The sequence below is a fragment of the Ranitomeya imitator genome, chromosome 4 (genome assembly GCF_032444005.1).
Source record: "Ranitomeya imitator isolate aRanImi1 chromosome 4, aRanImi1.pri, whole genome shotgun sequence".
Taxonomy (NCBI): Eukaryota; Metazoa; Chordata; class Amphibia; order Anura; family Dendrobatidae; genus Ranitomeya; species Ranitomeya imitator.
The window spans coordinates 526,660,705-526,685,350 of record NC_091285.1 but is presented as its reverse complement, the minus strand read 5'-3'; the positions used below and the strand labels follow the sequence as shown (position 1 = coordinate 526,685,350).

Genomic DNA, 24,646 nt, shown 5'->3' with positions numbered 1-24,646 from the left:
TTTCCAGCCATGACACTGCAGAGGTTGTGCCGCTTCCCTGACAAGAAGGGTCGAAAGCCATCTCAAATGGCTGCCTTACAGTGACCAAAATATCACTAAGCAGAAAACGGTCGGTGGGGAGAGCAATCAAGCAATTTTATTTTATAACATATTTTGTTTATGATTAGAGTTGGGCGAACCAGAACAATATAGTTTATCATCCATACCGAACACCTACTGTTAGGGAACGGACACCGAAAACAGACTTCACCAGGAATGACATGTGTTTATTTACTAAACAACTATAGGATTAGCAATGGATGGGTGCCTTATAGATGACGCTCCATTACCAATTTGTGGGCTTGATGCCAGACAATACAAAGGTGATCCCCACTTGCCGCCGCTAATAGAGGTGCCTTTTCTTGGCGGTTGCGAGCTGCTATTTTTAGGCTGGGGGGCTAATACATGGCCTTCTATCAGCCTGAAAATACCAGCCCCCAGCTAATGAATGCATCCATCAGCTGGCACCTGCACCCACTGTTAGGCCGGTTTCACACGTCAGTGGCTCCGGTACGTGAGGTGACAGTTTCCTCACGTACCGGAGACACTGACACACGTAGACACAGTGAAATCAATGTGTCTCTGCACGTGTCAGCGTGTTTTCAGTAACAGATAACAGTCATGAATATGCGGCTCCACCTCCCATAGGGGTGGAGCCGCATATTCATTACTGTAATGGGCGGCCCCACGTGACCGCATACAGGAGAAGCTGCGGCGAGGACAGGACGCTGCGAGGGAGCCGGGTGAGTATTTTATTAACAGCGGGCGGGCGCACAGGGGGTGGGGACAAGGATCTTTATTTTAAACACGAAAACAAAAAAAAAGAAAAAAGGATTTTTCATAGCTTCTCTACAGCAAACGCTGCTGGAGATAAGATATGAATGGCGGCTTCAGCACCAGATGCAGGGGACAGCGCTTATCTCTAGCGCTGTCTCCTTCACGCTCCTTGTGGTACCCAGTCGGCACACGGACGGCACACGTGTGCTGCACGTGTGCCACACTGATGTGCCACAAAAACGCAGGGACACGGATAATTCCGGTACCGGAATTATCTAGACGTGTGAGACTGGCCTTATTAGCAGCAGCAGGTATCGGCTGATGGGAGCAGTTGTCCCATCAGCCAACAGCAGTGACCGGAGGTAAACTTTATTCCTCTGATCACAGCTGCTGTCATTTGACAGCATGGGAACTGCGGCTGTCTGACCGGCGGTAATGTTTTTACCGCGGATCAGAAGCAGTGTTTGCGGCGCTATCATGAACATGACAGTGGCAAACCCAGGATATTCGGGCCCTCCTTTCAAGTGAACTGGGTCCGGGGTTCGTGTCCAAGTACTGTTCTGGTACCCAAACTTCTTTTTGCTGTTCAGCTGAACCCGCCAGACCGAAACAGCCAGGAGTCCGCCCATCTCCATTTATGATCTATACAATGAACACAATTCAGATGTAAGAAGCACGAACTTTAAAATGGCACTACGCAAATAGCGCCGCACACAGCTACATCGGTATTTAATAGTGGGACAACCGCCTTTAATTAAAATCATGACTGTTGCAGTTTTAGGCCTCAAACAAGGCAAGTAATTTTTGCAGACTTTTGGAAGAAAATTTCCAAACATACATAATTAGGGTCTTCAATGTGTTCCTTGATACCTTTAGAGAGCTGTGCATTGTGTTTAGCAAAGGTGAGTGTAAGGGGAAGGCACAGACCCATCAATATGGCCGGATTTCACATAGGGTGGGGACACATTTTACAAGTAGTTTTCAGGTCGTTTATCTGTTACTGAGCTGAGTGCACTGTCCTCCTGCAGCCGCATCGCTCTGCGCTTTTGTGTGTCGGGTTGCCATGGCAACTTGACATGCTCCTGCTCCATCACTACATCATCCATGTAGCTTTACTCAGGTGTCGAGATGCCACTGGAGTTTTCATATAGTTGGCATTCAGCACTGCTATTTTTATCCCTGTCTGGTAATTAGATTTACTCTGCTGCCATCCTGCCAGGTCTGGTCCATCACAGCGTCAACCATGCCATACCCACATCCATGAGAAAAACAGCTCTGCTACATAGCGGAATCAGCTCTCTAATTGATGATATGACCCGACAGTTCTCAACGATTGACTGCTGCAAACCCAACTCTGACATATCACTAGATCAACTCTGCCTTTGGACCTCTTGTGTAATTCAGCTCAGCCTGACAAGTTCCTCACTGCTGAGTATACAGCAGTTGCCATAACCTCCCCTGTTCCACTGCCTTCTGAAGAGGTCGCTTAAAGGGGTTGTCAGAGTAACTGCAGACTTGTAGCTTTACATCTATGTGCCTGCAGACTTGTGAATCCTCAGATCGCATGCACTCTGAGGATTCTGTGGTGCCAATGCAAGGAACGCTGGTCATGTGACCGTAAGTATGGAGTGTACATACTCCCAGTCACAAGCCGACTAGACTGTTTCCAGCCCCGCCAAGTACACGTGCATTGATCAGGGCAGCGCCCATCTAGTTGGAATGTCACCAGGAATATACAAATCACATATTTGCGGTCACATATCCACCAGCTCTCGGCGCTGACACTGGACAATCCTCACTGTGTGCGCAATGCGAGCATTCACTAGTCTGCAGTCACAGTGTATGGAGAAAGAGGCTGCGCGCACCACCTGGGAGTATGTATAACACATACATATCCTCCAGTCCCAGCTCAGAAACCAGCAAATCCCTGCAGTGCAGTGCGTGCACTGGGGGGTGGATTCATACGTATGCAGTCGCACACAGTGACTGCAGATTTATTGATTTGGACTGGGCAACTCCCTTTAAGATTGGCTTCTTTTATTAGTGGCGTGCGCCAAGACAGAAATGTTATTTGAGCCGGTGAATTCAGCAACGCTTCAGGTGTAAGCAATGCAGGCACTATTGATTTAATTTGACAAACAGGTGAAACCTCAAGCATCCAGACTCCTCGCTGGATCAACACAAATTAAACTTTTTGGCTCAACTTTGCTTTATTTATTTATTTTTTAAACAACATTTTGTAACTTTTTCTGGTGAAAAATCTTTACTGAATCGCCGCTATAGTCTGCCAAAGTAATGAGGAAGCTTTCACCCTACAGTCAAATATTACTGTATGTATCGTTAAAGAGTGAGAGAATTCCACGCGTTTGCTGCAATAGTCCAGCATCTTCCAAACGGAAAACAAAAGCCACATGTGCCTCTATGATTACACAGTACCGGACCTATAACGTACAGCACAGATACTTACAGTAAAACTAAAGATGGTTTCTAGCGATCTACACAGATTATGGATTTCCAGAATCAAACACAGGCCTGCATATCCCCCCACGAGGGATTACTGCTGCCAATTGGATTTTATCCCCATAAATGATCTGCACAGTTGAAACCAGAACCTGTGGTTACAGAAATGCAGCCAAAATCCACTCATCCCCATAGCACGTGGGTGGTAGCAAATGCATTCACATAAAAATCCAAACCAGGCCGTCTTATTTTAATTATATCAAGGAGGACTAAAGAAACCTCAAAACATCGCTTACTGATTTAAGGGCACTAAATTAGTGGCTCCGATATAGCAGCCAGGGCATGATGGGAGATGTAGTTTTATGAAGTTTTACAACAGCTGTTGAGCCACAGGGTTCTGATCACTGATTTTAATAAAAACTAATTTATTTTTTGTCTCAAAAACATTCAGTACTGACTCCAGGGTTTCTGAGGAAAGGCAGCACAGGATGTGAGGCAGTGTGTGCACCCCAAACACAGAATTACACTAATGATTCTCGTCTGTCTGTTTTGGAGCGAAGTATCTGAGATCAACAGATCTGTATGGTCTCCTGCTGTGCCTGGGACCACCAGCAACAAGAGGCACCATCAGATGTGGGAGAACGTTTAGTTCATTGGGCCAAACTAATTCAACAAATGGGTTTAACCCATTACTGGATGTCATTACAGAGGTTTACAAAAACGATGATTGAGAAGGTCAAACAACCAAAACCATGTAGAGATAATCGCTGTAGGCTTTAAAAGCTGCATATGGCAGCCTGGCTCTGGGCAGGAATATCACAGATGTGATTATAAGATTGTTAAAAACCCAAAAAGGGTTATAATTAAAGAGAACATCAGGAAAGACTTAAGTAAATAACATTCCCTCAAGGCCCTGAGCGAGGCATAACAGTACTGCTCTTTTACATGTATGTGCATGAACGGTCCTTTGCCAGACTTTGGGAAACTTTACACAATTTACCCACTTGTATTATTTGTGATGAAGTTAAATAAAATGTTGAGACATTTTTAAAGCAGATTTGTTTTAATTAAATCTCATTAAATTAAGAGTGATTATACTGTAGCCGACCTGCAGCCCCCCCCCTCCGGCTGAATGCTTTTGGTTGTTTACTAATATGTATATACAAGTCAAATTTCTTTCTAATAGATTGGCAATCTATGCAAACTGAACATTGTTCACGGCAGCACATCCTGTCTAAATAAGATGATGTGTGCAGAGAATGGATTTTAAGAAAGCTTAAAAAAATATTTAATTCAAAGAATGAAAAAAAAAATGCTCATTTGTAGACAGATTGACGACCTATTTAGACAGACTATCAAAATGATCGATCGTTGTAAAGGCACCCCAAGAATATATCTTATAGTCTAAACATAAGGCTGTAGTAAGCTTGTATAATTATTATTTTATTATTAGTAAGCTTCATGCTCATCACCAAACCAGACCTTAGTCCTGACCTTAGTCCCACACTACAACTGCAGAGCATAGATCACAAGGAGAGCGCCACAGTGCTCAGGGTGGTTCAGGCGCTTCAATAGCCTTTTTTCAATGAGAAAACACAGGATAATAAGAAGTTGTTGCTGCCTGTGGTGACAGAGGGAAAAGGGAAATCTCCTGCACTGGCACAGCCATGATTAAACCCAATCCATGAACATGCAGCGGTCCAGAGCTTGCCCTCCTCAGTGTGACATGGCGAGGCGTTTTATCCTTTATCAACACATTACAAAAAGACAAGCTATAAATATTTACAAGCCACAATCGCAACAGATCGAGACCACCAAGTGCCATCCAGAATACTAACTTATATAAAGAAAAGACATAAAGCGACTGCCAAAAACAGAAGACTGCTCACCCAGCTACTGAAAGGGAAAGTCTTAATATACAATAAAATAAAGACTACACAAAACGGACCAATAGATTGTAAAACACTTAAAAGCACAGATCTGTTGGAGTAACTATCCCTGTCCAATTAAGGACAGCTCACCCATATCTGACTGGGAAGAATGATGGAAAGTCAAATACAAAGCAGTAGCAGCATAGAAATAAACATAAAAGCCAATAAAATACTATTTTTTTAAATTATAAATTCAACTAGACCTGTCTAAAGGAAGTCTGCCCACCTATATAATACAAGAACGATCAGAAGCATGCACAACCAAAATTATAGATTAAAAAAAATATATATATGGCATCTAAATCCAAATAGGAAGTGACCACAATAGTCACAGAAAGCCAAGGTGAGGGAGAATTTACCCCAAGGGTATTGTCCCCTGGCTGTGGCTTTGTCAGGTGGTCCCTGAAGAAGCCACAGCAAGAAGGTGACAAGTGCAGTGTAAATTCGTCTTCACCTTGGCTTTCTGGGAGGCTACAGGTGACTTTCTATGGGGATTTAAAGGCCATAGTTTCCTTATGCACGATCGCTTTATATTTGGCTTTGCTGACTTCCTTTGATATTTTTACTTGATCATTGTTTATTCTAATGGATATTGTTGATTTTCATCATAATTGCCTTTGAAATATAATTTGTATGCGGATTCTTTTTGACTAAACATAAAACAAAAAAACGCTTAATCAGCTCTGCTCTTATTCTGAGCCATGTGCGTGTTGTCCTTATTGGATGGAGATTGGCTACTTAAACACATTTGTGTGCATGCATAATATATATTTCTGTTCGGTCTTGTCTTTTTATCATATAAAAAAAAAAAACTTATTAATCTAGATGTGTAGTCTTCAGTTTAGGCATGTAGCAGTGGATATTTTAATTATATATACTGTGACAAACTCACTGGTAAAGTGCTGGAGGGGAGATCTGTGTCACCACACTTAATGGGGTCAGTGATCTAAAACCCGGAGTTTTATCCTCCAGCACACTAAGTGCCGTGATGGGTTAAGCTAATTTTCATAATGGGCTGGCTTTTATGTGGACATCCACAGAGCGGGTGGATGTCCACCTTATCTCCATCTCAGGGCATGTGGTCTGGGGATTAAATAGCTGGGCTCCACAGGCAGTCTTGGTTCAGCAGGACTGGTGAGAGGATCTCCAGTGTTTTGTGTCCTGAGGAGGAAAGATTGAACCTATGGTGCTGCAGACCAGGCAGCTCCCCACAAATGTATGGACTGTGTACAGCATTTTTGTTAGTTTATGCCGCCATATAAAACCAACCGAAGATTTAAAGAGACAGTGTTCCTGTTTTCTACCTCAGTGTACAATTGAGTGAGTTGAACTGCCACAATATATATACACATTATACAGATTTATTAGTATTCTTGCACATGCGGTGTATTCAATAGTATTACTGTGCATGCTGGATGCTGGCCTGGACACCCAAATATTTGGTGGTGCATGCCTTTTCTGCATTTTTTTTGTGTAATCCAGGATACAGACAGATTTTACCAGCTTTTCTTATCAGAACAACTGTGGTAAACATAACTTTAAAATCCTTCCAGCCTTTTCTTTTCTCAAGATTTAATGTTGCAAAAGTAAACAATAATACATAGTTTATTACAGAAAAGCAAGGCCTGGTCCATCGCATTCACTTATTATGTCTTTCAGCATGCAGTCGCTACCCAAAGACAGTGACCTGCTATGATGATTTTTACTTTATCCAAAGAGCATATCAGGTATGTGCCATTTTAGGGGTGAAACTTTTTTCAAATTTTTCTGCATTACACTCCTGTACCCTTTAGGACCTGCTGTACTTAAAGCAAAATCCTGCTGACAGGTTTGCTAAGTAAACTACAGTGTCAGGTTGCCGCTGTTATACGGATTCAAATTATACCTGGGGTGAAGAAATGTGTCTTGTGGTTCTTGTGTAACCATTGTTAGAAGACTGCAGGTAATGATATGCTCTGGTCTGGGGAAGGACTGTAGGCAGAGTCTTATCTTCCTGTTCTAAAGGTACCTTCACACATAACGATATCGTTAACGATATCGTTGCTTTTTGTGACGTAGCAACGATATCGTTAATGAAATCGTTATGTGTGACAGCGACCAACGATCAGGCCCCTGCTGGGAGATCGTTGGTCGCTGAACAAAGTCCAGAACTTTATTTCGTCGCTGGATCTCCCGTGGACATCACTGGATCGGTGTGTGTGACACCGATCCAGCGATGTCTTCACTGGTAACCAGGGTAAACATCGGGTAACTAAGCGCAGGGCCGCGCTTAGTAACCCAATGTTTACCCTGGTTACCAGCGTAAAAGTAAAAAAAAAAAAAAAAAAACACTACATACTTACCTACCGCTGTCTGTCCTCCAGCGCTGTGCTCTGCACTCCTCCTGTACTGGCTGTGAACGTCGGTCAGCCGGAAAGCAGAGCGGTGACGTCACCGCTCTGCTTTCCGGCCGCTGTGCTCACAGCCAGTACAGGAGGAGTGCAGAGAAGCTGAGCGCCGGGGACAGACAGCGGTAGGTAAGTATGTAGTGTTTTTTTTTTTTACTTTTACGCTGGTAACCAGGGTAAACATCGGGTTACTAAGCGCGACCCTGCGCTTAGTAACCCAATGTTTACCCTGGTTACCCGGGACTTCGGGATCGTTGGTCGCTGGAGAGCTGTCTGTGTGACAGCTCTCCAGCGACCAAACAGCGACGCTGCAGTGATCCGGATCGTTGTCGGTATCGCTGCAGCGTCGCTTAAGGTGAAGGGGCCTTTAGCCAGAGAAACCAAGGAAAGACCTGGTCACAGGCTGCACCAAAGCACAAACAGTCTGTCTATGATGAGGAACGTGTTTGTGCTTCAGGGCGGCCTTTGGGCAGGTCTTTCCTTGGTTTCTCTGACCTTGAGCAGGAAGTTCAGACTTAAAAGAATTACACTACAAATATACATCAGCCCCTTGGGGGGAATAACATTTCTGGTAGAGGTGCAACGTCAGTTGTAAGATACATTAAATTCATTAAAAGGGAATCTGTCACCAGATTTTTGCCACGTAATCTGAGAGCACCATAATGAAGAAGCAGAGATCTGGATTCCAATGATGTATTACTTACTGGGCTGCATGCTGTGGCTTTAGTGATATCTCCTGCTGATTAAAGCTGCGATTTTATCAGAAGGCTAGTAAATATGGTGATGTAGTCCTCTATATTCGTGAACTGTGCATAACACCGTATAGGCAGGAAGTTGCCAATTACTGGAGTGGATGTGGTAATTCAGAGAACTGGTACAACTGCAGCATAGAAAACAGGGATTTTAATCAGAACTGCAGTAAGTGGCCCAGTAAGTGAAATCATAGGTATCACGGTATCCTGGTCAGCAAGAAAGGGTCAGTTACACATTTCCAGTGGATAGTCCATTTTAGAAAAAATCTTGGATATTCCCCTTTTCAACACTTGTTCTGGTTGTTATCAGAAGCAGACAACAAGCTTGGCATCGCACCCATCAGCTTAGCTGGGCTCATAGAATGCATTTTTCCAAAATCAGACTAATGTAGAACATCTTGTGCAAAAATGGACGTTTCCCACAATAAAAATCAACAGAGCAAGCACAGCAGTGAATTTGCAAAGAATGCTGGGAGATTTCAGGTCTGACGCCAGCAGAAAGCTGAATTCAGTTCTGGACTATAACATAGGCTCTCAGAAAATAAGTAATGCAAACTATTGACTAAGTTACTCAACTGTCTGTAGCCAAACTCCATCAGCCCCTTAGTCCTCAGGTGAGAACATTCCAATATCAAATTGCACTTCACCCACTTGCTCTGCAGAACAGACACCAGATATGTGTAATGTTACATCACTAACTACAGGGTGGGTCATTTATATGGATACACCCAAATAAAATGGGAATGGTTGGTGATAACTACCCGTTTGTGGCACATTAGTATATGGGAGGGTGAAAACTTTTCAAGATGGGTGGTGACCATGGCGGCCATTTTGGATCCAACTTTTTTCCAATGGGAAGAGGGTCATGTGACACATCAAACTTATTGAGAATTTCACAAGAAAAACAATGGTGTGCTTGGTTTTAACGTAACTTTATTCTTTCATGAGTTATTTACAAGTTTGTGGCCACTTATAAAATGTGTTCAAAGTGCTGCCCACTGTGTTGGATTGTCAATGCACCCCTCTTCTTCAACTCTTGACACTAATAGCAGCACCACAGAAGAAATTGTAGCACAGGCTGCCAGTATCCGTTGTTTCAGATGCTGCACATCTAGTATCTTCACAGCATAGACAATTTCTTTCAGATGACCCCAAAGATAAAAGTCTAAGGGGATCAGATTGGGAGACCTTGGTGGCCATTCAACTGGCCTACGATGACCAATCCATTTTCTAGGAAACTGTTCATGTAACATAGTAACATAGTTAGTAAGGCCGAAAAAAGACATTTGTCCATCCAGTTCAGCCTATATTCCATCATAATAAATACCCAGATCTACGTCCTTCTACAGAACCTAATAATTGTATGATACAATATTGTTCTGCTCCAGGAAGACATCCAGGCCTCTCTTGAACCCCTCGACTGAGTTCGCCATCACCACCTCCTCAGGCAAGCAATTCCAGATTCTCACTGCCCTAACAGTAAAGAATCCTCTTCTATGTTGGTGGAAAAACCTTCTCTCCTCCAGACGCAAAGAATGCCCCCTTGTGCCCGTCACCTTCCTTGGTATAAACAGATCCTCAGCGAGATATTTGTATTGTCCCCTTATATACTTATACATGGTTATTAGATCGCCCCTCAGTCGTCTTTTTTCTAGACTAAATAATCCTAATTTCGCTAATCTATCTGGGTATTGTAGTTCTCCCATCCCCTTTATTAATTTTGTTGCCCTCCTTTGTACTCTCTCTAGTTCCATTATATCCTTCCTGAGCACCGGTGCCCAAAACTGGACACAGTACTCCATGTGCGGTCTAACTAGGGATTTGTACAGAGGCAGTATAATGCTCTCATCATGTGTATCCAGACCTCTTTTAATGCACCCCATGATCCTGTTTGCCTTGGCAGCTGCTGCCTGGCACTGGCTGCTCCAGGTAAGTTTATCATTAACTAGGATCCCCAAGTCCTTCTCCCTGTCAGATTTACCCAGTGGTTTCCCGTTCAGTGTGTAATGGTGATATTGATTCCCTCTTCCCATGTGTATAACCTTACATTTATCATTGTTAAACCTCATCTGCCACCTTTCAGCCCAAGTTTCCAACTTATCCAGATCCATCTGTAGCAGAATACTATCTTCTCTTGTATTAACTGCTTTACATAGTTTTGTATCATCTGCAAATATCGATATTTTACTGTGTAAACCTTCTACCAGATCATTAATGAATATGTTGAAGAGAACAGGTCCCAATACTGACCCCTGCGGTACCCCACTGGTCACAGCGACCCAGTTAGAGACTATACCATTTATAACCACCCTCTGCTTTCTATCACTAAGCCAGTTACTAACCCATTTACACACATTTTCCCCCAGACCAAGCATTCTCATTTTGTGTACCAACCTCTTGTGCGGCACGGTATCAAACGCTTTGGAAAAATCGAGATATACCACGTCCAATGACTCACCGTGGTCCAGTCTATAGCTTACCTCTTCATAAAAACTGATTAGATTGGTTTGACAGGAGCGATTTCTCATAAACCCATGCTGATATGGAGTTAAACAGTTATTCTCATTGAGATAATCCAGAATAACATCCCTCAGAAACCCTTCAAATATTTTACCAACAATAGAGGTTAGACTTACTGGCCTATAATTTCCAGGTTCACTTTTAGAGCCCTTTTTGAATATTGGCACCACATTTGCTATGCGCCAATCCTGCGGAACAGACCCTGTCGCTATAGAGTCACTAAAAATAAGAAATAATGGTTTATCTATTACATTACTTAGTTCTCTTAGTACTCGTGGGTGTATGCCATCCGGACCCGGAGATTTATCTATTTTAATCTTATTTAGCCGGTTTCGCACCTCTTCTTGGGTTAGATTGGTGACCCTTAATATAGGGTTTTCATTGTTTCTTGGGATTTCACCTAGCATTTCATTTTCCACCGTGAATACCGTGGAGAAGAAGGTGTTTAATATGTTAGCTTTTTCCTCATCATCTACAACCATTCTTTCCTCACTATTTTTTAAGGGGCCTACATTTTCAGTTTTTATTCTTTTACTATTGATATAGTTGAAGAACAGTTTGGGATTAGTTTTACTCTCCTTAGCAATGTGCTTCTCTGTTTCCTTTTTGGCAGCTTTAATTAGTTTTTTAGATAAAGTATTTTTCTCCCTATAGTTTTTTAGAGCTTCAATGGTGCCATCCTGCTTTAGTAGTGCAAATGCTTTCTTTTTACTGTTAATTGCCTGTCTTACTTCTTTGTTTAGCCACATTGGGTTTTTCCTATTTCTAGTCCTTTTATTCCCACAAGGTATAAACCGCTTACACTGCCTATTTAGGATGTTCTTAAACATTTCCCATTTATTATCTGTATTCTCATTTCTGAGGATATTGTCCCAGTCTACCAGATTAAGGGCATCTCTAAGCTGTTCAAACTTTGCCTTCCTAAAGTTCAATGTTTTTGTGACTCCCTGACAAGTCCCCCTAGTGAAAGACAGGTGAAACTGCACAATATTGTGGTCGCTATTTCCTAAATGCCCAACCACCTGCAGATTTGTTATTCTGTCAGGTCTATTAGATAGTATTAGGTCTAAAAGTGCTGCTCCTCTGGTTGGATTCTGCACCAATTGTGAAAGATAATTTTTCTTGGTTATTAGCAGAAACCTGTTGCCTTTATGGGTTTCACAGGTTTCTGTTTCCCAGTTAATATCCGGGTAGTTAAAGTCCCCCATAACCAGGACCTCATTATGGGTTGCAGCTTCATCTATCTGCTTTAGAAGTAGACTTTCCATGCTTTCTGTTATATTTGGGGGTTTGTAACAGACCCCAATGAGAATTTTGTTACCATTTTTCCCTCCATGAATTTCAACCCATATGGACTCGACATCCTCATTCCCTTCGCTAATATCCTCCCTTAAAGTGGACTTTAGACAAGACTTTACATAGAGACAAACCCCTCCTCCTCTCCGATTTTTACGATCCTTTCTAAACAGACTGTAACCCTGTAAGTTAACTGCCCAGTCATAGCTTTCATCTAACCATGTCTCGGTTATTCCCACTATGTCAAAGTTACCTGTAGATATTTCTGCTTCTAGTTCTTCCATCTTGTTTGTCAGGCTTCTGGCGTTTGCGAGCATGCAGTTTAGAGGATTTTGTTTTGTTCCAATCTCCTCACTGTGGATTGTTTTAGAAATGTTCTTACCTCCCTTCTGAGTATGTTTTCCTGGGTCGTCTTTGTTCGAGTCTAATGTTTTTCTTCCCGTCCCCTCTTCTTCTAGTTTAACGCCCTCCTGATGAGTGTAGCGAGTCTTCTGGCGAATGTGTGTTTCCCAGGTTTGTTGAGGTGTAGTCCGTCTCTGGCGAGGAGTCCATCATACCAGTAATTCACACCGTGGTCCAGGAATCCAAATCCTTGTTGTCTGCACCATCGTCTTAGCCAGTTGTTTGCATCAAGGATCCTGTTCCATCTCCTGGTGCCATGCCCGTCTACTGGAAGGATAGAAGAAAAAACTACCTGTGCATCCAGTTCCTTTACTTTCTTCCCCAACTCTTCAAAGTCCTTGCAGATTGTCGGTAGGTCCTTCCTTGCCGTGTCATTGGTGCCAACATGTATCAGAAGAAATGGGTGGACGTCCTTGGAGCTGAAGAGCTTTGGTATCCTATCGGTCACATCCTTGATCATCGCACCTGGAAGGCAGCATACTTCTCTTGCAGTTATGTCCGGTCTGCAGATGGCTGCTTCGGTGCCTCTCAGTAGTGAGTCTCCCACCACCACCACTCTTCGTTGCTTCTTGGCTGTACTTTTTGCTGTCACTTGTTGCTGTGTGCCCTTTTCTTTTTTGCTTGCTGGTATTGCTTCATTCTTAGGTGTGCCATCTTCATCCTCTACAAAGATTTGATATCGGTTCTTCAGTTGTGTGGTTGGTGATTTCTCCATGGTCTTCTTGCTTCTTTTGGTCACATGCTTCCACTCATCTGCTTTTGGAGGTTCTCTGACACTTTTTGCACCTTCTGTGACCAGTAGAGATGCTTCTGTTCTGTCTAGAAAGTCTTCATTCTCTTTGATGAGTTTCAAAGTTGCTATTCTTTCTTCCAGACCCCGCACCTTTTCTTCTAAAAGGGCCACTAGTCTACACTTCTGACAGGTGAAATTGGATTCTTCTTCTGGTCGATCTGTGAACATGTAGCACATGCTGCAGCTCACCATGTAGGTTGTCACATCTGCCATGTTGCTCCTAGATCCTGCTGACTTGCTGTGTGTTTTCCTTCTTGTGTAATCTACTCAGCCAAGCTCTCTTGCAATAATGTCCTACAGGCAAAAATTTGGTGATGCTTTCGAAGCAGCTGGTCCCGGCTGTACCCAACGATCTTCTAGCTTAGGGAGACTTCGCTTCTCCCAGAAGGCACCTGGAATATGCAAATTAGCCTCCTGAAGCTTGAATCCCTGGTTTGGTGATGCTTTCGAAGCAGCTGGTCCCGGCTGTACCCAACGATCTTCTAGCTTAGGGAGACTTCGCTTCTCCCAGAAGGCACCTGGAATATGCAAATTAGCCTCCTGAAGCTTGAATCCCTGGTTTTGTAGGATCTTTCATCTTTGGGGTCAAAGGTTTTGCTATGAGTGCCGACCACCAGGCAGCCAATTTGACTATGAAAACCATAGAGGTCTGCTGGAGAACTCTGGTTGTCATGCCAACCCATCAGTGACCCGCGACTGAGTCACCAATGGGAAAGATTTCTGGCGCGCTTCCAGGAAGCGCGAGTTAAATGCCGCTGTCAAAGTTTGATAGCGGCATTTGATTGGTTAACAGCTGTGGTGGATCGCGATTCCACCCACGGCTGTTAGAGGCACATGTGCCAGGAAAGATGTGGGCTTAGCACCAGAGCCCACATCAAAAGTGGAAGACACGACATGTGCTGTACATGTACGGCGCATGTCGTGAAGGGGTTGTTCAGATTTGGCATGAATGTCTGCAGTCACTGTATGACTGCAGATTTCCGGATCTTGACAGCATGCGGCCAGGATTCTGCGGTATTCTTGGTGCAAGCGAGCATTCACAAGACCGCATGTAAGCGATTTGCATACTTCTGCTCACATTCCAACTAAACGTGATTGGCCTCTCAGTGCACTTCTATTAAGAGAGGATGAGCACGTTTAGAAGGCATGTGACTGCACACCGACAATACGGACAGTGTGCACACCACATAGAATGACAGCAGACTCATCCCAAGCCTAGACCACCCCTTTAATATATCCCCTTTTGAGAATCTTTACCCAATAACTCACATTGTTATCTGTCTCTAGAGATGCAGCCTTCAAAGATTTGGTTACTGTCACACAATGTAGTGTGCAATAAGAAATGCTGAATTTCTTTCACATTAGCAGACATGCTCTGTACAGACAGTACATGCAGCCATTTCCTCAACTAACGCATGCCCATGACAGGAGGTAAAAAGGGTCTTTAGACAAGTCATAAAATCTAATATATAATTGCCTAGAATACTACTTCCTGCAATTTGTGCCAACTTCCTGTCCGGAGCTAATGTCCGGAGCTAATGTCCGGAGATAAGTGACGTCAACAGTGTCCAGTGTCTGATTGGTTGCCGCCTGCTGCGAGCGACCAATCAGAAACGTGCCGTACTGTGACACACTCCGCCCGCCATTTTGGTGTGATTTTTGAATTTTTACCTCACAGCAAGTTTCTACTGCGTGGAGGCGGGCCCAGTGACGTTGCTCTTCAAGCTCCTGCCGAATTTCGTCAAAAAAATGATAATACCATTTACCAAAACTATATATATTTAGTTGTGAAGTGGTTCAGTGACATTTTCACACCAATTTTGAACTTTTGTTTGGTGTTTTCTCCATATACTGCCTATTATTCACTGACTGTTATACTGAGAGACTGCCGTTTATTAACCTCTTCTTTGCCACATTGGGTATATTGCTCTATTATTTGCCACATAAGGACATTGTCCATTATTGCCCAGCAATTTCTCTGCAATATAAACTGCCTATTTATTAATATCTGCATTCCTGCAAAGAACTATTGCCTATTATTAACTGGCTATTTTCCTACTACCTGACACTGTTCTACCGTTGTTGTGGCATTTGCCACAACACGCAAAGCTGTCGTCTTTCATCCCTCCCCTCATAAGCATGTTCATGGATCCTGTGTAACTGTACCTTAAATAACAAGAATTGTCAAGAGCTGGTAAGTGCAGCCATTTTTTGTTCTTTCTTACTATTATTTATTAATTGTATTATTCTTACATTTGAATAAATAAAGTATATATGGATTCTAGACTCCCGATTCTTTAGAATCGGGCTGCCATCTAGTACAATTATATGTTTGTAAGCTGTACTTTTTGATAAGAATGCCTGAATCTTCAGAGTAGTTTTGGGAGCTCCATTTGTTACAACCTCAGAGAAAGTAGATCAGCAAGTGACCAATACGGTGTGTGAAAAAGGATGGCCGAGCCCCCATACAGCCCTGATGACATCCCAATATAGGAAACACTCCCCTGTGTTTAACAGAAACCACAAGTAGACCCAAGACTATATTCACACACTGCATTTTTACTGCAAGCAAAACCTGCTCTCTGAGCAGTAAAGAAGATGCTTACAAAAAGAAGGTTTTTGATGCGTTTTTATTGTCTCCTGCGCATGTTGATAAAGTTTAGTGCCCCCAAAAACATGATGCCACTTCCTTTGGAGTTTGCACCAAAAGCACAGCAAAACTTGATACCTGCATTTTTTTTTGCATTTACTTATCGTCTTCTATTGATGAAAAAAAATGCTAACAAAATTAAAAAAAATTTAGTGACATGTTGCAGACTGCAAAAATGCAGAAGTTTCCCAAATCAGTCCGAAACAAAAAAAAAAAAAAAAGCGCATGAGATTTCTGAAATTCCAAAGCGTTTGATGGTACTGTAAAATGCAGCTTAAAATTTGCAGGTTAAAAAAAACGCAGCAAAAATCGCTAGGTGTGAACATACCCTTAGGATCACTATGATGAAAGTTCGGGCACCATTGCAGATGTAAATTACCAAGTTGTATTCACAGTTTAAATAATTTTAAGTGTTTATTTTTATTAGCTTTCTAAATGGACATTCCTTTCAATAATAATTATTGGAATATAGTGTAGCAGGGAACAAGCACACGATTAAACCATAACTCAGTAGTAATGTTACTCAAGGCTGACGAGATGAAGGAATTTCTGGCAATAATTTGTCTATTTTCTGAGTAGGCATGTGTACAGTATACATATGTCCGTTTTCGCAGAGTTGCTTACCTGGCCATGATTAATGAAGCCATGCTTGTTAGCTATCCGGTCAGCCGCTGCAGGACCCCCTGGCACGTGGACCGCCCATGTGTTTGTATAGATTTTATGTCCAGTCAAGTCTTTTAATTGTAATGACAGGGAAGTCCAAAATAGAAAGAAAACAGTAGGCCTCAGATCCATGACAAAGCTCTGTGCTCCGGAAAAAATGCAAAGCAGTCTTCAAATGAAGCCAGATCAGATTCTCGATTCCACACAATCTGCTTCCCTTGTGCAGGAACTTCGTTGAGTCCTGAGGATCATGAGGTCCAAAAGTAAAATATCAAACGCAAAGTAAAGTAAAAAATTAAGAAAAAATAAATAAATCCTCTTTATGCCACAGAAGACTCTCCAGCCCGGAACTTAAGACCAAAGTGGGTTCTATAAGCAGGAAGGAAAAACAAAGTAAATATTTTGACAAAATCCTACTGTGATAAATAATGGAAGCATAATCCTCCATAGAAATACATTACATATTAATAACCATATACATAGAAATCTGAAGCAATTTGCTCTGCTGCAAGACTCAAGCAGCTCCAGATCCTCAAAATATTAAAAAATAAACAGATGAGAACATTAACATGTAGCAGGCATAGCACACTGATTGTGCTGCCAATAATTTGTCTGGCAGCCTCGGTGTTTTGGAATAACTGGACACTTTGCGGCCTTATTTTAATATGAGAACAAAAAAAATTCTGTACATTTTATGAAAACTCGCAGGAATTAACCAGACTTTTCCTATAGAAATAAATTGAACTCCACATATGCATTTGCTTATCGTAAGCCTCTAATAGACTCTCTGTGGTATTTCTCTGTCAGTGGAGCTTTGTGCAGATAAAATGTAACTTATCAGCCTTGAACATTAAAAAGGACAATAGAAAAAAATAAATTAAAAAAATGAAATCTGCTCCTCACAGCGGTGCGCAGACTTCCAATTAAAAGTGGCTACACAGCTTGTCCACTTCCAATTGTGATATTATGTAGTAAATTACCCAACCTAATCCCGCTCTATGCTCTACTTTACAAGTTTATTTGGTTGAACAGAAGGATCATGTTCGGTGCTACTCCGATTTTCAATTAAAGAAGTTTCACACTTTTTAGAGTGGTTAATGTGTTTTGGCACAAGCAGTGATGTTACAAAAGACCAGAGCAGCTGCTGGGAGGACAAGAACCAGCTGTCTGTCATTTTACATTAGAGGAATTGTTCTGGGGGTCCATTTTTCTAGAAATGGAAAACCCTTTTATTAAAATAGCATTTTATGTTCTCTACCTACTACTTGCACCAGTGACATCATTTCCTCACATCTCCAGTCCATTTCCCCAGCTGTCACCACACACCTAACAATATTATTTAACCTTTCTCCTTCTTTTGGTATCTTTCCCTCCTCATTTGAACATGCCAACATACATCCATTGCTTAAAAAACCATCTCTCGACCAAATCGGTACTGCTATACTATAAAAATGTGTCTAATCTTACATTCATCTCTAAATTCCTGGAACGCTTGGTCCACTCCCATCTAATCAGCTATCTCGCAGACCACTCTTCTTACAATCCGGTTTCCGCTCTTTACACTCTACGGAAACTGCCCTCCTTAAAGTCTCTAATGATATATTAACAGCTAAATCTAATGGTCACTACTCCATGCTGATTCTATTGAAACTCTCTGCAGCATTCGACACTGATCACCAGCTCCTCCTCACTAACTCTTAGGGTACCGTCACACTATAACATTTCGATCGCTACGACGGTACGATTCGTGACGTTCCAGCGATATCGTTACGATATCGCTGTGTCTGACACGCAGCAGCGATCAGGGATCCTGCTGAGAATCGTACGTCGTAGCAGATCGTTTAGAACTTTCTTTCATCGCTGGATCTCCCGCTGTCATCGCTAGATCGGTGTGTGTGACACCGATCTAGCGATGCGATCTAGCGATGCGATCCAGCGGCTGTGCTTTCACTTTCACTTTACGGCCGGCAGTCACTGAGTGCGGGAAGCAGACTGCAAGGGACCTGACGGACACCAGAATGTAAGTATGTGCTGTTTGTTTTTTTTTAGTTTAACGCTTGTAACCAGGGTAAACATCGGGTAACTAAGCGCGGTCCTGCGCTTAGTTACCCGATGTTTACCCTGGTTACCTGGGGACTTCGGCATCGTTGGTCGCTGGAGAGCTGTCTGTGTGACAGCTCCCCAGGGACCACACTACAATTTACCTACGATCACGGCCAGGTCATATCGCTGGTCGTGATCGTAGGTAAATCGTATAGTGTGACGGTACCCTTACTGTTTCTCTTATTCATTATCGTCTGAACTATTGTAACTCTACTAATCGGCCTCCCTCTTACCAAACTCTCCCCTCTCTAATCTGTCCTGAATGCTGCAGCCAGGGTCATAAACCTCACCAACCGTTACACTGATGCCAGTCATTACACTGGTTACCCATCTACTCCAGAGTTCAGTATAAACTTACACTCACCCACAAAGCACTCCATGGCTCAGCACCACCCTACATCTCCTCCGTTGTCTCAGTCTACCACCCTACCCATTCTGTACTTTCTGCTAATGACCCAAGATTAACAACCTCCCACTCTCGTCTCCAAAACTTCTAATATGATGCGCTAATTCTTTGAAATGCACTACCCAGAACAATTCGATCACCAATACCCACAGTTTTAAGCGTGCCCCAATACCACATTTCTTCAGACTGGCCTATCGCCTCAACATATTTAACTATCCCTGTGTTGCCCATTCAAAAATTTTCTTCAAAACCAGGACCCTCGTATCATCTGTTCTTACACCTTTTATGCATTTAACAGCCTCTGTGTTTGTACTTTTACATATACTGGTTGGTTACCAGTTCATGCAGCTTTATATGGACACCCTATTACATTGATGGCTGGTCCGTACAATGAAAACAATTGTTACTATCCACCTTTTGTGTCTCTATTTCCTCTGATTGTAAGCTTGTGAGCAGGGCCCTCACTCCTCCTGTATCTGTTGATTTATGTGATTATTGTTATGCTGCAATGTCTTATTGTTTGTACAAGTCCCCTCTGACATTTGTGCACACGTTCAGGTTTTTCGCGTTTTTTGTGTGGTAAAAACACTATAAAAACTCATTAAAAACGCATACATTATGCATCCTATCATTTAGAATGCATTCTGCATGTTGTGCACATGATGCGTTTTTTTCCGCAAAAAAACGCATCGCGGTAAAAAAAAGCATGTTCATTAATTTTGCAGATTTTCTGCGTTTTTCCCGTTATTCTATGCATTTGGGAAAAACGCACACAAAAAAAAAAAAAAAACACGCACCATTAACGCGTCAAAACGACATGAAAAACACGAAGGAAAAAAAAAAACATGCGGATTTCTGGCAGAAATGTCCGGTTTTTGTCAGGAAAATTTCTGCAAGAAAACCTGACGTGTGCACATACCCGTAAGGTGCTGCAGAATATGTTGGCGCTATACAAATAAAATTATTATTATTATTATTATTATTATTATTATTATTATTATTATTATTATTATTATTATTATTATTAGAGCATAACCTCCATTGCAGTGCCAAAGAAATATAAACAAAGCAAATAAAGATACGTGTTTTTTTTCTATTACATTTGCTTATACAGCACCAACATATTCTGCAGCGCTTTACACACTCCCTATGAGAACATCTTTACAGTACAGTACTGGAGATAAGTAGTGTACCCAGAAGAAACCCACAGACATGGGGAGAACATACAAACTCAATCCAGATGTTGTCCTTGAGGGGTGGAAAGGTGGTATGGAATTTGAACCCATGACCCCAGTGCTGCAAATCAACAGTATCTTTAGGGGCAGCTATAATACACAAAGTATAGAAACAAAAAAACAAAAACAAAAGATAGTTTCTCCCATCATCCTGGGGAAAGTATGCATTTTTATGGCAGCAATTCATGGCAATTATCGGATAGACGTTCACAGAGAAATAAACTGACCCACTATGATAATCACCAGGAACAGACAAATATTTAGAATTGAGAGTCCTCAGTGGTTGATACCTTTTAATGGCTAACTGAAAAGATGGTAAATTGCATGCTTCTGAGGCTACACAGGTCTCTTCATCAGGCAAAGACTAAAAGAAATTCTGAAGAATCACATATTTATGCACAACATAGCACAGAAAAAACAAAAAAAAAAAAAAAGGAAAAAACATGGATTTACATGAACTAAGGAACTTGCCCCTCAGACTATGAGGGGTCATCACAACAGAGACCCTAATCAGAGGGCAATAAAACAATCCTTATCTAAGAACTGACCCAATATTTATGGACATAACTGTTTATCACTCATGGTAATTCTGATTAATGTCACCTGTCCTATCCATGGTTTTTCCTTTTTTTCTGTGCTATGTTGTACATAAATATGTGATAAATATTCAGAATTTTTTTTAGTCTTTGCCTGAGTAGTCTCGAAAGCTTGCAATTTGTTACCATCTTTTCAGTTAGCCATTAAAAGGTATCAACCACTGAGGACTCTCAATTCTAAATATTTTTCCATCTACTGGCTAACACGGTACCAAGATATATATCTTTCCTGTATCAGGTACAGACATTCACTCATGTCATGGATTTGTTTTCACTCTTATAACCATTTGACATATATACCTAGAAACTACAGAAATAAAGGTTGCATTTACACAAACAATTTTCTAGTGCGAGAGCTGTCCCCACCTAAAACCAGGTAGCCTAACTCCTAAAGTAACATGTGCCTGATCCAAAAGAGCAGACTACCGCTCCTCCACGTAGGGTTTAAGTGATAATTTCCCACAAAAAAGTCAAATTGGCCAAGTCCAATGTGTTGGTTTGTTTGGAAATTCACTGTCCATGCCAAAGATATCACAGGATGCTCAACTTTGACCCAAATCTCGGATGAGTGTCCCGGGGGGCCTGTTTAATGGACAGAACAAAAGGACACAAAATAGACTAAATTCAGGTGTTAAACTTGTCTGTTAGGGTACCGTCACACTATACGATTTACCTACGATCACGACCAGCGATATGACCTGGCCGTGATCGTAGGTAAATCGTAGTGTGGTCGCTGGGGAGCTGTCACACAGACAGCTCTCCAGCGACCAACGATGCCGAGGTCCCTGGGTAACCAGGGTAAACATCGGGTAACTAAGCGCAGGACCGCGCTTAGTTACCCGATGTTTACCCTGGTTACAAGCGTTAAACTAAAAAAAAAACAAACAGCACATACTTACATTCTGGTGTCCGTCAGGTCCCTTGCAGTCTGCTTCCCTCTGCTTCCCGCACTCACAGACTGCCGGCCGTAAAGTGAAAGTGAAAGCACAGCCGCTGTGCTCTGCTTTCACTTTACGGCCGGCAGTCACAGTGCGGGAAGCAGACGGCAAGGGACCTGACGGACACCAGAATGTAAGTATGTGCTGTTTGTTTTTTTTTTTAGTTTAACGCTTGTAACCAGGGTAAACATCGGGTAACTAAGCGCGGTCCTGCGCTTAGTTACCCGATGTTTACCCTGGTTACAAGCGAACGCATCGCTGGATCGCATCGCTAGATCGGTGTCACACACACACCGATCTAGCGATGACAGCAGGAGATCCAGCGATGAAAGAAAGTTCCATACGATCTGCTACGACGTACGATTCTCAGCAGGATCCCTGATCGCTGCTGCGTGTCAGACACAGCGATATCGTAACGATATCGCTGGAACGTCACGAATCGTACCGTCGTAGCAATCGAAATGTTATAGTGTGACGGTACCCTTACTCTTTTAAAAGCACAGTTTTTCATAGTTTGCACAAATACAGCCTACACCAATTTTTCTGCGTTATTTAATCATAAAAATGCCACAAGTTTTGTTTTTTTCCCCTCCATATGATAGTATTGAATGCACCTGCCTAATTTGTGCCATTACCCCAACTTCATGGCAAAAGCAAAGATAACACTAGTTAAACCATAACCTTGTTAAAAAATCCATTTATTCTAGCACTGTTAAAAACAATGCGATGCATGGAAATGCATATATTCCAATTTATGATACAGCAAATTCCAGCAAAATATAATGGTTCTTCTTCACAGGGTCAAACTGCAAGGAGGTAGATGCCCCTATCCCATAATGACCTTGATGGTAAATGATTGTTTAATATTGCATATATTAACCGCTGAACGAACACCTATATGCCTTTTAAACGGCAGCAGTTTAGAGGCCGTATTCCTCAGAGTCGCTTTTTAACAGCATTGAGAAATAAGGGAATACCTCCCCCCGGTGCCGGAAAATGTCTGGGGTCTCGGCTACTGGGATAGCAGAGACCCCAAAAAAACATGATTCGGGCCAGATTTTACTCACGTTTACTCACGTAAACCCATCTAAAGAAAATGTTTTTAGAAATTTTTTGGGAAAAATGATTAATTGCTGGTCAATTTTTAACCCTTATAACGTCCTACCAAAAAAAAAAAAAAAAAATTAGGTTTCCAAAATTGTGCTGAAGTAAAGTAGACATGTGGGAAATGTTATTAACTATTTTGTGTGACATCTCTGTGATTTAAGGGCACCAAAATTAAAAGTTTGAAAACGGCTAAATTTTCAAAATTTTTGCAAAATTTCAGTTTTTTTCAGAAATAAAAGCAAGTCATATTGAAGAAATTTTACCACTAACATGAAGTACAGTAGGTCACGAGAAAAATCAGTGGGATCCGTTGAAGCGTTCCAGAGCTATAACCTCAAAATGACAGTGGTCAGAATTGTAAAAATTAGCTTGGTCATTAAGGCCAAAATTGGTTTAATCACTAAGGGGTTAATCAATGAAGCTGTCAGAATACATAGCTGACCTCAGGAAAAACATACACTTGAAACAAAATTTAGAATACACAAATTAGAAGATTAATAATGAAGAATTTGGCAAGTTTTAATATTTAACCCATATGGGGTTAAAAGGGGTTGTACACTGCCAGAAAACTCCAGTAATCAATTCACAATCAAAATTTAGGTAAAAATACTATATATACTCCCCTCCTGCAGCAGCGCCTTTGCAGCGATGTCGACAGCGATTTTCCCAGCTGTGACAGGACACGATGACACGTACTGGCTGCAGCCAATCAACGACTGCTCAAGTTTACAAGCTGCTTATTCTGTAAACCTGAATGTAAAAGAAACCAGTGTGTGACAACCAAGTGTCTGTACTGCAGGTTTTCACTTCCAGGCTTGGAGAAAACATATTTGCTAATGCAGGAGTTTTGCTTATGGAAAATTAAACAGCCCTGACAGATTCCTCTGCAATGACCACGCTCTTTACAGAACTGGTAGATGCTTCATTACAAGATTCGTAATCTGAGAAGATTCCCTGCTGGAAGTAGGTAGAAAAACTGCGTTATCAGCTATATATTAAATTGGATTAGACTTTGTTTCGAATGATTTCTTTTTCTTGCCCTATTCAAAATCCAATTTGGATATCGGTTTCCCCAATCTGTGACACATGATTATTAAGTTACATCATTAGAGCACTTACATTCAGAACTCCAATGCGCACACTGGAAAACCTGTAACTATTGTTTTGCCTGTAAAGACTGAATGAACCAACAATTCTTTTTCTATATGTTCCCGTTTGAATAGCATCATTGCCTCCCTTTACACAAAGGCAAGTCCAAAAACTTAATTACTATTATATTGCAATTAAATATGAATAACAAGATTATATGCATTACTTTTAATATACTGTATAAGGTGTGGTACGTCCGCCACACCAGACGCCCATATAATCACTGTCGTCTATGCAGCAGCCGTACCAAACCAAAAACAGGGACAAATGGATTGCCTTCAGAAAATAGGCATTTTTGTGTCTTCCCACAAGACTGCAAGTACGAGTTACCTCCCTTCATTGATACACCATTTACTAGCCACTGAAATGAAGAAAAAAAGTTATACGTTTCAGTAACCATTATAAAACCAAGACTTATTCTACATCATGTGGAAAGGCTCTT

The 24,646-nt window shown here is 41.8% G+C and overlaps 1 protein-coding gene across 1 annotated transcript in view; it reads right to left on the bottom strand.

Moving 5' to 3' along the window:
• The window catches only part of FURIN (furin, paired basic amino acid cleaving enzyme), a 311,683-nt gene that overhangs the window by 238,817 nt on the left and 48,220 nt on the right, over positions 1-24,646 (bottom strand). The window contains exon 2 of the mRNA XM_069766153.1: positions 16,632-17,039. Coding sequence (XP_069622254.1) covers positions 16,632-16,802 — 171 coding nt within the window. The 5' untranslated portion in view covers positions 16,803-17,039. The remainder of the gene's footprint in view (positions 1-16,631; positions 17,040-24,646) is intronic.